This window comes from Vipera ursinii (assembly GCF_947247035.1).
Source record: "Vipera ursinii genome assembly, chromosome: 5".
Taxonomy (NCBI): domain Eukaryota; kingdom Metazoa; phylum Chordata; class Lepidosauria; order Squamata; family Viperidae; genus Vipera; species Vipera ursinii.
In genome coordinates this window covers 94,805,646-94,819,726 of record NC_139518.1, presented here as the reverse complement: position 1 = coordinate 94,819,726, position 14,081 = coordinate 94,805,646, and the positions used below count along the sequence as shown (strand labels likewise).

Below are 14,081 nucleotides of genomic sequence, written 5' to 3'. Positions count from 1 at the left end.
GCAATTGGGACCAGCAACCGCTAAGTGATGCGGTCCATAAATGAAACGTCATGTGACCAGGCAGGACTTACAACATCAGCTCTGCTGTGGTCATTAAGTGAACCACCCTGGGTTCTTAAGCGTGACATCACGTGACTGGGCCTTCCACCCAACAGTGACTCAACTTCCAGACAATTCTACCTGCGTGACTGAAGACTCTTCATCGGTATTACCGCTCACTTTGGGAAAGAAACTGTTGAGGTTAGTGCAAGGAAGACCCTTTTATTAATATTAATGTATTAATAAATTTTTTTTAGGAGCTGGCCCATTCCAACGACCGTTTGCGTACTCAAGATTCCCCTAACCTTCTTGCTCAGACTGAAGGAGCTGCTTCGATGGGCAGAGAAATATCTCGGACCAAGAAGAAAATAAATCTGGTTGCCACGACTCAACTTCCAGACTATTTCTGATAAAGCGACAACCTGTTTAAGCTTTTTTGGAAGAAAAAAAAATCAATACGCTGCCCTTGGCCTACAGCAAGCAGGTTAGGTTTTACCAAAACCGATAAGCAAGGTTTGGGGAAAGCTAATAGTGATGTTTCCTCCTGATTTCTGAAAAAGACGTAGAGAATCAGGCACAGGGTACCTTGCACTGGAAGTCCGAGCCTTCGTATTTCATGCAGCCGGAAGATAAGGTTTTTTCTCCGTTTTCGTCTTCCTCAATGATGGCGAAACAATGTCCGTTAGTTCTAAAAAAAACCAGAGGAATTTGCTTCAGTTCTCCGAAAACTGCATTCAAGCCAGTCTGTTCAATAAACAAAGTTATTTTTCTCCTTCTGACATTATGGGCGCGTGCTACTCTGACGGGAAACGAAACCAGCTGCAAACAGAAATCGCTGAACAGAGCGACAACTAGGAATAAATTTGTTGCTCCGTTTTATTTACACGCACACACACACACGCACACACACACAAACTGGTCCTACGGGCGCAAAAATAACTAGGCTGGCAGTCAATTACGTGGCACAATAGATTTTTCTTTTTCTTTTTTAAAGAACGGTCCGTAGTTACAGAATACAAAACATACAGGCCGTTTTCCTATCGGCGAGATGGCCTAACCAAAGGCATTTTTCTAATCTGAAATTTGGATTTCAATTATATATATATATGAGCAAACCACTTTGTATGCCTCCAGAATTACGATGCTGTTTTCCCCATTTGGGATGCCCGTTTAATACCAGACGGTTCTGCAATATACATTCAATACCAGCAGAGTTGATATAAATGTGATCACTAGAGGGCAATAAAACACAGCAAGTCGAAAAGGGCCAAATCACATCTTTTTTTTTTTAACTTTTATGAACTGCGCTGTTCAAAAGGTCCTAATGTATTAAAATGTTATTATCTTGAAATTTCGGAAATATTCCGAAATAGGAAAGCAATCAATTTAATCAACAACATATAAAGAATTAAGAAACTAGGGAAGGTAAGTGATTTTTGAAGCCTCCCATCTCACCAAGGTCTTCCTTGTATCTGCAGTACTTACTTGCATGTGTTATTAACAGCATTTTCTGGGCAGTGACCTGAACAGTAGCACTGTAAAAAAGGCATTATGTCCTCCGGGGCTACAGTCACACCATCTTCCTGTTTCTGCTGGTCAGGATCTGTCTTTATTCCTGCCGCGTGGATCATGCTGTCTCGGTTCCAGCCTGTAGGATGCATAAAGGAAATAATTCGTCTATTTTGCTGCAAGTCCGTATTTTGCTGCAAGTCTGTATGAAGATCACATTACAGCCACTAGATCCTTTCGGCTGATCGTTTCCCAAAACCCCAATCTGAGAAATATACACTCTCTAACCCCTGTAAGAAGGCAACGCTGAATCACAACGGAGCTGAATTCCAAGCGTATTTTGAGGATAGTCAGAACAACAGATTGAACATCAATGTAACAGAAATACAAAGAGTTGGAAGGCACCTTGGAGGTCTTCTAGTCCAACCCCCAAATCAAGCAGGAATCCCTATACCTGTGGTGGCGAACCTACGGCACGCATGCCACAGGTGGCACGCAGAGCCCCAGTCCTAGACCCTTCAGCTGGGTTTTATAAAACCTTTTCGCCTTAGGCCTCGGCCGCCATGTGCCAAAAAAAAAAAAAAAAAAAAGTTCAATCAATCAATTTCAACTTCTCTCGGGAAAAAAAAAAAGATCTCGCAAAGTTGGAATTGAGTGAACTTTTTTAAATCCCACCCAGTCTGCCGTTACCGCCGCAGCCACGCCCACCCAATGGGCCACGCCCACCCGGCACCCGATGATACCTAAGTGGGTTCTGGGTTGCGGTTTGGGCACTCGGTCTCCAAAAGGTTCGCCAACACTGCCCTACACCATTCTCTACAAATGGTTGTCCAGTCTCTTCTTAAAAACCTCCAGTGATGGAGCACCCACAACTTCTGGTAGTAAGCCGTTCCGCTGGTTAATTGGTCTAACTGTCAGGAAACTTCTCCCTTATGTCTTAGGCTGCTTCTCTTGATTAGAGAAATTATAGAAATTAATTAATTTAATTTCTATAATTTAATTAATGAACCTCCGTTCATTCCGCCGGGGCCTGAAGACCTGGCTCTTTGAGCTCTCTGGCCCAGGCTGAGGATTAATTTTATTTTAACTGGGGTTTTTATTTATACAGGGATTAATTTTTTTAAACTTGGTTTTTTAACTTCTGTAGTTTGCTTTTTAATTGCCCTGTAAACCGCCCTGAGTCCTCTGGGAAAGGGCGGTATATAAATGCAATAAAAAATAAATAAATAAATAAATAAATTTTCATCCATTGCTTTTTGTCTTGCCTTCTGGTGCTTTGGAAAATAGGTTGAGCCCCCCCTTTCTTTGTGGCAGCCCCTCAACTATCGAAACACCTCTATTACGTCAGCCCTAATCCTTCTTTTCATTAAACCAGACATAATTCCTGTGACTCTTCTTCATATGTTTTAGCCTTCAGTCCCCTAAACATCTTTGTTACTCTTCTCTGCGCTCTTTCCAGAGTCTCAACATCTTTTTTTTTATATTGTGATATTCCAAGTGTGGCCTGACTGAGGCTTTATATAGAGCGTGATCTTGACTCTTCTACCCCTCTGTTAATGCAACTGAGGATTTCAATAGATCTCTATCCAATCTATGGAAATGATCTCAAGCAAAAAGGAAAAAAAAGATGCTGAACACTTTTATTTATTTATTTATTTATTTTATTTTATTATTTTATTTTATTATTTTATTTTATTTTATTATTTTATTTTATTTTATTTTATTTATTTTATTTTATTTTATTAGATTTATATACCGCCCTTTCCCGAAGGACTCAGGGCGGTTTACAGGGTATTTAAAACAAGAAATACAAAAGTTAAAAACAATTTTAAAAATTACATCAATCCCTGAAAAAAAGTAAAACCCCCAGTTAAAATTAAAATTAAAATTAAAATTCTCAGCCTGGGCTATCAGCTGTGTGGTAGATGGGCTTTGCATAGTACTCAGTGCTAATGATAGATTATGATCAGGGACGTACGTCTAAGTAATACACATGTGACTTGGATATTAACTTGAGACGAACTAGTAACCATGGGCAGTGCAGAATGAGAAGCACCTGCAATCTGTTCTGTAGCTAATTTTATAAGGTACGGAACAAGACTATTTTGAAAAACGTACGGCGCGAGCAAAGGACTCTTTTGTCCAGTAATTTCATTTCTCTTTCCTAAAAACGTCTCAAGCTGCATCCCAAGATCAGAAGCCCAGAACACACACACACAAAAATCTCAATGTCTGTACAAATATTAAATAGGCAAAGTCTAGTTTCATAGGCAAAGTTCAATCAAAGGACATTTTCTCCATACGTCAGACAAACAAGCGCATGTTGAGTTTCCCATATAAAACGAAGTAAAGATAAACGCCTTCGCTTTTTTTCAGCGCTTGGAATAAAACAGGGTTTCTCAACCTGGGCAACTTCAAGACGGGGTGGACTTCAACTCCCAGAATCCCCCAGTCAGAATGCTGGGAGTTGAAGTCTGACCGTTTTGAAGTTGCCCAAGTTGAGAAACACTGGAATAAAGCACATTTTTGTATTTTTGTATTTTGTATTTTTGTATTTTTTATATATCTGCCCTGTTCACCACCCTGAGTCCTTCGGGAGAAGGGCGGTATATAAATAAAATTATTAAATTAAATATTAAATTAAATTAAATTTTAAAGAAACTGGAGTTCTTCGCTCTAAATTATTAGAAGTATAGCCACTATTTCTATAAACTGATAAACCTATGGTATAAAACATGTCCTCCTCTCTTTTATAGTACTATAAAGGTTTTCCTTTTGAGTCAAAGCAGGGATTCAATGACTTTGTCACCCTAAAAACAACTACAGCTAGTCCTTGACATACAACAGTTCATTTAGGGACTGTTCAAAGTTACATTGGCACGGATAGAAGTGACTTATGACCGTTTTTCACACTTATGACCGCTGCAGCATCCCCAAGGTCACGTAGTCAAAATTCAGACGCTTGGCACTCGACTCATATTTATGACGGTTGCAGTGTCCCGGGATCAAGGGATCCCCTTTTATGAATTTCTGACAAGCAAAATCAATGGGGGAGTCGGATTCATTTAACAATTGTGTGACTCACTTAACAAGTGTGGCAAGAAAGGTCGTAAAACAAGGCAAAAGTCTCTTTAAGTTTTAGTGGTGGTTGCAAGTTGAATAAAATTCCAAGAAGTACCTATCCAAAATTTGCCTAGAAGTCTACTCTTAAAAGATTAAGGAGAAAGACAAAAAGACATTTTCCATTTTAGCTTTAGCAGGGCAGCAGAGGTTTACAACTTACGTGCATTTTCATTTTCCTCTTTCAAGAAAATCAGCTGCAATAATTTAGTACTTCAAATGGATTTGGAATCAATAGGGCTGATAGCTTCTAAACACTGTTCTTTATTTCCCAATAACTGCAGCGACTGAAAACCAGGGAAATCATTAAATCCTATCGACTGAAAACAAATAACGGGGACTGCGAAAGAGCCACTTAAAACGGACTGACACAAACCCGTAAAACGTCACACAGGCAGACATGCGCGCACCTGTGAGAAACGACCAGGAATTGAATTAGACATTAATATTTCGCAAATAAGTTTGGTACGCCTGTTTAAAAAAAGTCGCCCAAACTGCGTTAGAAACCGAACGAAGATAAGTGCTTTATTTAAAGTAGGTAGGGCAGCTCCAATCAATCTCCAATCTACTACAAGACAGCTGTGTGAGAATTAAGCATACTTAAACATTGACAAATGAGAAGATCCCAGACTGCAGTTTTGCAAAACACAGCACGCCTTCTGGGATGGAGTGAACCGTCTGAAGAAGCAACATGGGCTTCGGAAATGCTCCTTAATGCTCCTTACTCGCTTTATTTGGCTACTGAGCAAGTGATCTCGCCTGGACCTAGAGGGATCTTCAATTTTGCTACCTCCAGACCAAAACCCAGTCCATAAAGAATGTTTGGAACCTTCAACTACGCCAGAATTTCATTCCTTACAGTTTTAACTAATCCAAACTGACTCATCTTTCCTAAAAGTCCGAGGAACGTGTTTCAGGACTCGGGCAAGTCTAAATATTTAAGAAAAAGAAGAACTGGGAGTGACACGATAAGGAGTCACAGTATCTACATCACTTCCAACATCTAACGGGGCTGCTGCAAAGAAGGAGGGGGGGCTCGACCTATTCTCCAAATAAAGCGCCTGAAGGTGGGACAAGAAGCAACGGATGGAAACTAATCAAGGAGAGAAGCAACCTGGAACTCAGGAGAAATTTGCTGACTGTGAGAAAAATTAATCAGCGGCATGGTTTGTCTTCAGAAGTTGTGGGTGCTCCATCACTGGAGGCTTCTAAGAAGAGATTGGACAACCGTTTGCCTGAAATGGTACAGGGTCTCCTGCTTGAGCAGAGGGTTGGACTGGAAGACCTCCAAGGTCCAAGGTTATTCTGTTATCGTCTACCCATATGCTGGTATTTATGATTTATTTCCCCACTATACATGCCGACGCTTACAGTTAAGGCCTTAAAAATGCTTCTCTATAGTATTCTCTAGGGACGCGGTGGCTCAGTGGGTTAGGACGCTGAGCTTGTCGATCAGAAGGTCGGCAGTTTGGCGGGTCGAATCCCGAGTGCCGCGTAGCAGAGTGAGCGCCTGTTACTCGTCCCAGCTTCTGCCAACCTAGCAGTTCTAAAGCACGTAAAAACGCAAGTAGAAAAATAGGGACCACGACGGTGGGAAGGTAACAGCGTTCCGCGCACCTTTGGCGTCTAGTCATGCCGGCCACATGGCCATGGAGACGTCCTCGGACAAGTGCCGGCTCTTCGGCTTTGAAACGGAGATGAGCACCGGCCCCTAGAGTCGGAAACGACTAGCACGCATGTGCGGGGGAACCTTTACCTTTATAGTATTCTCTAACCCGTGAAGCCCCTTTCTCACAGATTCATAGGGAATGGACCTTCCTAGCGCTAGGATGGCAATGAAAATCCAACTTGACCGAGAGTGTGTGTGACAAGCCTCACACAGCTGGGCAGGATCAGAGCAGAAAGAACCACATGGACCTCCGGAAGGGATCTTTCACGCCACTCCTGAAGTAAGGTAAATACAACTTACGTGGCCCTCAACGTACGACCACAACTGAGCCCAAAATTTAATGTCGCTGAGGAAGACATTTGTTGAGTGGATTTTGCTCCATCTGATGGCCTTCCTTGCCACAGTTATAATGCGAATCACTTCCCCCTCCCCATTGCAAAAGGTGATCACATGATCCCGGGACACGGAACTGTCATAAATATGAATAGTTGCCAAGTGCCTAAGTTTTGATCACGGGGATGCCATACTGGTTGTAAGCGTAGGAAAATGGTCATAACTCACCTTTGTCCGTGCCGTTGTAACTTTGAAGGGCCACTAAAACGAACTGTTGTACATTGAGGGCTACCTGAGCAGAATCTTGGAAACGGCAGTGGCAACAGTCAACCCCCATTTATAGTGACTTCGACATAATATGAAGGGTTTTCTCCCCAGATTTCTGGGGGAACCGCTATTTATAAAATGTACTGAACCGCTATTTATAAAATGAATTTGTCAGTAGCCTTCCTTGCTAGCTCTTGAATGCCTCGGTTTAGCCTCCCAGTCTTTTCTCAGACTCTTCACAACTTCCCAAAAGTTAGATCTTATCACTGGGAGACACTTGTGCTTATGTAATTTTGGTAATTTAAGATAGGATGATGCAAGTATTTATTTATTTATTTATTTTTATTTTAATTCCATTTATATCCCGCCCTTCTCTGAAGACTCAGGGCGGCTTACAAGCTTAGCAGTAGCCTTCATTCTATGTATATGCCTGCTTATTAGGGCTTTCACACACACCCAAGCGGCATTTTTACAAAGTCAGCTTATTGCCCCCAACAATCTGGGTCCTCATTTTACCTACCTCGGAAGGATGGAAGGCTGAGTCAACCTTGAGCCTGGTGGGACTCGAACCTGCACTAATTGCAGGCAGCTGGTGTTACTTAAGGAGGCATTAGCCCACTGCTCCACCAAGGCTCAATTCTGTGCTTTATTCTAAATTTCATACTCTACATTGCCAGAAGTTCATTGGGAGCCTGGATGTAACTTTTTATTTGCACACGTATTTAAAAGCAAGACAAACAAATTACTATTTTGAAAAAAAAATTCTCCATAAATGTGAAGAAAATCTGGCAGTAATTATGTTTTAAATAACAAAAAAAAAATTCCTCACTTCTGTTTTCTTATTCAGTCAATCACCCATTTTCACAAATTCTACTTCACTTCTCCTGTATTTATGGCAAGCAAAATTCCTAATTTTATATTCAATTAAAGAAGCCAATTGAAGTAATTTTTATCTCAAATCTCCACCTAAACAATGTAAAAGCATTCATAAAAATATTTTTAACCCCACACCAACAGTTAGTAACCCTCATGCCAGATTCCTTGTATTATTTAATAGCTTTTGGTTTTCAAAAGACACTAAATGTTTGGAAGCTTGCAGGAGCTTATCACTGAATTTCAAACTGCAAACCAAACATAATAGTGTCTCTATTGTGCATAAACAATTTTGGGCATCAAGACCATTTCTTAAAATCTGACATTTTAAAAGTGCGACTTTACCTTGAAAAATTAGGAACGCGCAGAACCACAGCAATCTGATGGAAATTTTTGAACAGATCATGGCTCGTAATTAAAGGCTTTCTGGTCACTGTTAGATTTGGCAAGTTGTTCTGCTCTTGACAAACTTTTTAAGCTGGACTCTTCAGAGAAATCTGAGCAGTTTGGCAGTCAGCTGAATCAAAACTTTAATTCTTCCAGTTTTTCTTCTGAAAAAGAAATGAAGAGAGATTTTTGAGTAGATAATAAAACTCCTTCAACTAGAACAGGGGTAGGCAACCTCGGCTCTTTTATGACTCATGGACTTCAACTCCCAGAATTCCTGAGTCAGGTGTGCTGACTCAGGAATTCTGGGAGTTGAAGTCCATGAGGCATAAGAGCCGAGGTTGCCTACCCCTGAACTAGAACAAATCTGGAAAGGAAAAAAAAAGTTTCACACAGTTAATGCATAACAAGGTGTTAAAATAAGTATAGGTAGACAAGGCAAACTAAAATAGCCCTTGTAGTTTATGACTACTTATTTACTGATTGAATTTATACCAGCTGCAATGGCCAGAAATGAATTTACCAGCTTCTATGCAGATGATACCACTCTAATGGCAGAAAGTGAAGAACTAAAGAGCCTCGTGTTGCAGGTGAAGAAGGAGAGTGCAAAACTTGGGTTGAAACTTAACATTAAGAAAACCAAGATCGTGGCATCCGGCCCTCTCAATTCCTGGCAAATAGATGGGGAAGAAATGGAGGTAGTGACAGATTTTATTTTCCTGGGCTCCAAGATCACTGCAGATGGGGACTGTAGCCAAGAAATTAAAAGACGCTTGCTCCTGGGGAGGAAAGCCATGGCAAATCTAGACAGCACACTAAAAAGCAGAGACATCACCCTGTCAACAAAAGTGCGTATAGTCAAGGCTATAGTCTTCCCAGTTGCAATGTATGGCAGTGAAAGCTGGACCATAAGAAAGGCTGAGCGCCAAAGAATAGAGGCCTTTGAACTCTGGTGCTGGAGAAGACTCCTGCGAGTCCCTCGGACTGCAAGGTGATCAAACCGGTCAGTCCTAGAGGAGATCAACCCTGACTGCTCTTTAGAAGGTCAGATCCTGAAGTTGAAACTCAAATACTTGGGCCACCTAATGAGAAGGAAGGACTCGCTGGAGAAGAGCCTAATGCTGGGAAAGATTGAGGGCAAGAGAAGAAGGGGACGACAGAGAATGAGGTGGCCAGATGGAGTCACTGAAGCAGGAGGCATGAGCTTAAATGGACTCCAGAAGATGGTAGAGGACAGGAAGGCCTGGAGAAACGTTGCCCATAGGGTCGCGATGGGTCGGACACGACTTCGCAGCTAACAACAACAACGTCAGACATGTCAAACTTGCAACATCACGTGACATCAAGCAACATATCGGGACGGTTTTGCCATTGCCGGCAATGGGGTAGGCGCAGCTTCCGGGTGACGCGTCCGGCCTGCGAGCCGGCAGTTTGACACCCCTGTTCTATGTACACAATCAATGCACCTGAAACAGGTAAGTATTTCTCTACCTGAGTAAAAAGAAGGATTTTCAGTGGTCCATTACCATCTTATTCTAAGATGTTGAGATCTTAGAAAAAGTTCAGAGAAGAGCAACTATGATGATCCAAGGCCTGGAGACTAAAACATATGAAGAACGGCTGCAGAAGATGTGTTTGGCTAGTCTAACGAAAAGAAGAAATAGAAGTGACATGATAGCAGTAGTCCAGTATTTGAGGGGCTGCCACAAAGATGATCGGCAGTTTGGCGGGTCAAATCCCGAGTGCCACGTAACAGAGTGAGCGCCTGTTACTCGTCCCAGCTTCTGCCAACCTAGCAGTTCGAAAGCACGTAAAAAATGCAAGTAGAAAAATAGGGACCACTACGGTGGGAAGGTAACAGCGTTCCGTGCGCCTTTGGCGTCTAGTCATGCCGGCCACATGACCACGGAGACATCCTCGGACAAGCGCTGGCTCTTCGGCTTGGAGATGGAGATGAGCACCGGCCCCTAGATTTGGAAACGACTAGCACGCATGCGTGGGGGAACCTTTACCTTTAACTTTATCTCCTATAACAGCCTTCTCCAAGGTGGCATCTCCAGAGGCATTGGGACCTCCAGCTCCCTAGAGTCGGAAACGACTAGCACGCCTGTGTGGGGGAACCTTGACCTTTACCTTTTAGCCTAATGAAAAGAAGGGCTAAGGGGGACATGATGGCAGCGTTCCAATATTTCAGGGGCTCCTACAAAGATGAGGGGATCAAACTATTTTCCAAACACCAGAAGGCAAGACGAGAAACAATGGATGGACATTAACCAAGGGGAGAAGCAGCCTAGAACTGAGAAAACAGTGGGAGCAATCAACCAGTGGATCGGCTTGACCTGGGTGCTCCATCACTGGAGGCTTTCAAAACGAGACTGGACAACCATTTGTCTGAAATGGCATAGGGCAGGGGGTAGGCAACCTTGGCTCTTTTATGACGCATGGACTCCAACTCCCAGAATTCCTGAGCCAGCACAGCTCAGCATAGAAACCTCTCCATTTCCCCTCAGCGTGGCTGGCTCAGGAATTCTGGGAGTTGAAGTCCACGCGTCCTAAAAGAGCCAAGGTTGCCTGCCCCTGGTATAGGATCTCGGTTGCTCAAGCAAGGGGTTGGAACAGAAGACCTCCAAGGTCATTTCCAACTCTTTATTATTTCTATGTTCTAAATGTGATCTTAATTGTACAAGTTGTTCAGGCTTTTTACGTTCACGTTCGACACTTGAGTTTTTGTGCCTTAGCTAGCACTGAAGAGGCACAGATTTGGGCATTGGTTGCTAAGTTGGATCCAGCAGTCATCAGATAAATTGGCTTATTCCTTGTGTCAGGAAGGTATTTTGTTTCTTGATTACTAAAGTCAGGGATGTGTGAAAAGTAGGCCATAGGTTGAAGGCCATGTGCCCCTTGCATGTGCAAATTAGGCGTGCAGACGCCGCTGAGCATTCCCGGCAGTTTGCTGCCATGTGAAATGGCTGCCATGTGAAATGGCTACGAAGCAGTCATTAAACGCCAAAGTCCTTGTATCCTGCCAAAAGAGAGATTGAATTATTTATGGCAGAAGCAACTATCAATAGTAATTACAGCCCATCCTTGCACAAGTACCGATTTTTGTTTCAAGAGCAGGGGGCCAGGCTGACAGGGGTCAGGGGGGTCAGACTCACTCAAGACAAGAGGCCAAAAAAACAAAAAACAAAAAATAGGCAAAATCCATATTCAGTTCATCTGAACAGAGAATTTGTATTGACTGCATTCATTCTTTAGGTATTCAAGTTGCCGTTTATTCCTTGTTTGTGTCCCGCGTTTGTCCCTGTTAAAATCATTGAAGAAACTCCTACGGATCAGCTGCAGCTTTTTAATAGCATCGTTTTTGCCTTATTTAATCCAATGGGATGATTTGAAGCAGAAGAGCGACTTAATTTCTCCCCCCCCCCACCTAAACATAGTTTTAAAAACATTTTTTAATCAATGCATTTTTATTTTGAATGTGGATTAGCATGAGATAACATAAAACGGCTTATTTTCAATCGTTCTTCCAAAAGACTTTTCTTTAATGAAATTATTCTTCATTCAGTTTTGAGTAATACAGTTCGTTAGCCTCTTAGAATAGAATAGAGCTGGAAGGGACCTTGGAGGTCTTCTAGTCCAGCCCCACACTCAAGCAGGAGAACCTATAACATCTCCGACAAGTGACTGTCTAGCTTCTTTTTAAAAATCTCCAGCGATGGAGCGCCCACGATTTCTGGAGGCAACTTCTGTTCCACTGGTTAACTGTCCTCACTGTTAGGAAGTTTCTCCTTAATTCCAGGTTGCTTCTCTCTTTGGTCAGTTTCCATCCCTTGTTTCTTGTCTTGCCCTCTGGTGCTTTGGAGAATAATTTGACACGGGGCGCTGTTACCTTCCCACCGTAGTGGGACCTATTTTTCTACTTACATTTTTATGTGCTTTCGAACTGCTAGGTTAGCAGAAGCTGGGATGAGTAACAGGCGCTCACTATGCTACGCGGCACTCGGGATTCGACCCGCCAAACTGCCGATCTTCTGATCGAGAAGCTCAGCGTCCTAACCCACTGAGCCTAACCCGCGTCCCTTATTAGACTAGATATACCCAATTCCTGTAACTGTTCTTTGAATGTTTTGGCCTCCAGGCCCCCCAACCCAGTCATTCAAGTTGCTCTTCACTGCTCTTCACTGCACTCTTTCCAGAGTCTAAACATCAGTTCATATCTGAACCATGGTTCCATTGTCATTCTAACAGTGCTTTTTCAAGGGTGTTCTCTCCAGATAACACAAATGCTGATGTTTATTATATTTAGATTCATATTCACATTCGTACATGTAACTATTTGCCAGGATTTGGTGTCTGGGCACTTATTTTCCTGTTTTGCTTTCAAAGTTTTGTTTGTCCAATAAAAAAAAAGCAAAAGACAAATTAAAAAGAAACTTTAAGTCCCACCCCACTATTTGGAAAACAACTGCAAAAATATTCAGTAGCAAAGTATTGTACTTTTACTCCAAAACTAAGAGATATAAGCCACTTTTGTACAAAAACTGCTATATTTGAAAAAAAGCATGCCTAGCAGCATTTGTGTGTATTCCAATTGATAAGTAGCCAAAGTGAGAATTTTTAATTTTTAATTTTAACTGGGGTTTTTAATTTTCTCTCAGGGTTTCATTTAATCTTTTTTAATTGTTTTAACTTTTGTTTGGATTTTCTTTTAAATACCCTGTAAACCGCTCTGAGTCCTTCGGGAAAGGGTGGTATATACCGTAAATCTAAATAAATAAATAAATAAATATTGGAACATACCAACCCTTATCGGAAGGTTAAAAAAATATTGAAAATTAGGACTAAAGCCCCCAAAATAAAATAAAAAAGCTGAGCTGATTAAATGCAAACAGTTCCATAAGTGTATATTTTTTATTCATTTTAGCAAAGAGCGATTTAATAAGCATGCTTTCAATATTTTTGCTTCTTCTTTTGAACAGCCAACCATTTCCTAGACTCCAAAATCATGATGGATGATTATGGATGATAACTAGCATGTGTCACACAAAATGAGGACCCAGATTGTTGGGGGCAATTAAGCTGACTTTGTAATAATGCCGCTTGGGGGGGGTGTATGAAAGCCCTAATAAGCAGGCATATACATAGAATGAAGGCTACTGCTAAGCTTGTAAGCCGCCCTGAGTCTTCGGAGAAGGGCGGGATATAAATGGAATTAAAATAAATAAATAAATAAAATCTGTACACTGCTCACTTCTGTAAGCATCTGGGATTTAGCTAACTGACCTTATCTTTCCCGATTGGTGGGCTGTGCTCACTTATTTTCCCTGTATGTTGAGTGCTAACATATTTGATTTATAACTTGTCCTATCAACAAGGACAAACACATAGGCTGAAGTAAAACCCTTGCTTATCTCCTGGCCATTAAAGGCTTGGCCTAATACAAAAGTTTTACATCACCTTCGAAAGATGGTGAAAAACGGCTGCTATACTATACAACTCGGGAGAAAAAGAAAAAGAAATGTTTGCAAAACCCAGAAAAATATTTCTCTATGTACTGTTAAGCACTGCCTCATTTCAGGAGATGATTTCGTATGTTGAGATCCCAGCGGACAAAGAAACAAGATATTCAGAACTTCAGCCAGGAGGCGCATTTGAATTTTTTTATGCCTTTCCATCTTCTAACTTCTGCAGTTTAAAAAAAAAATCTTCTATCTTCCCTTCGATGCTGAGCACACCCAGTTCCCTTAAAAGGATGTGTTTAACCTCTATAAAACGGAACACCACACCAACACCATTTGTGATTTTCAGCGGTAAAACCACCGATGGATGGTGGAAGTGTTAGCACCCAAAAATTATGGTTTGAGCTTTCTCCTCTGGCATG

The 14,081-nt window shown here is 41.7% G+C and overlaps 1 protein-coding gene across 1 annotated transcript in view; it reads right to left on the bottom strand.

The window, feature by feature from the left end:
* The window catches only part of BMPR1A (bone morphogenetic protein receptor type 1A), a 66,811-nt gene that overhangs the window by 15,170 nt on the left and 37,560 nt on the right, over positions 1-14,081 (bottom strand). The window contains exons 2-4 of the mRNA XM_083364241.1: positions 8,156-8,361; positions 1,525-1,687; positions 625-727 (exon numbers count right to left, since the gene is read on the bottom strand). Coding sequence (XP_083220367.1) covers positions 625-727; positions 1,525-1,687; positions 8,156-8,216 — 327 coding nt within the window. The 5' untranslated portion in view covers positions 8,217-8,361. The remainder of the gene's footprint in view (positions 1-624; positions 728-1,524; positions 1,688-8,155; positions 8,362-14,081) is intronic.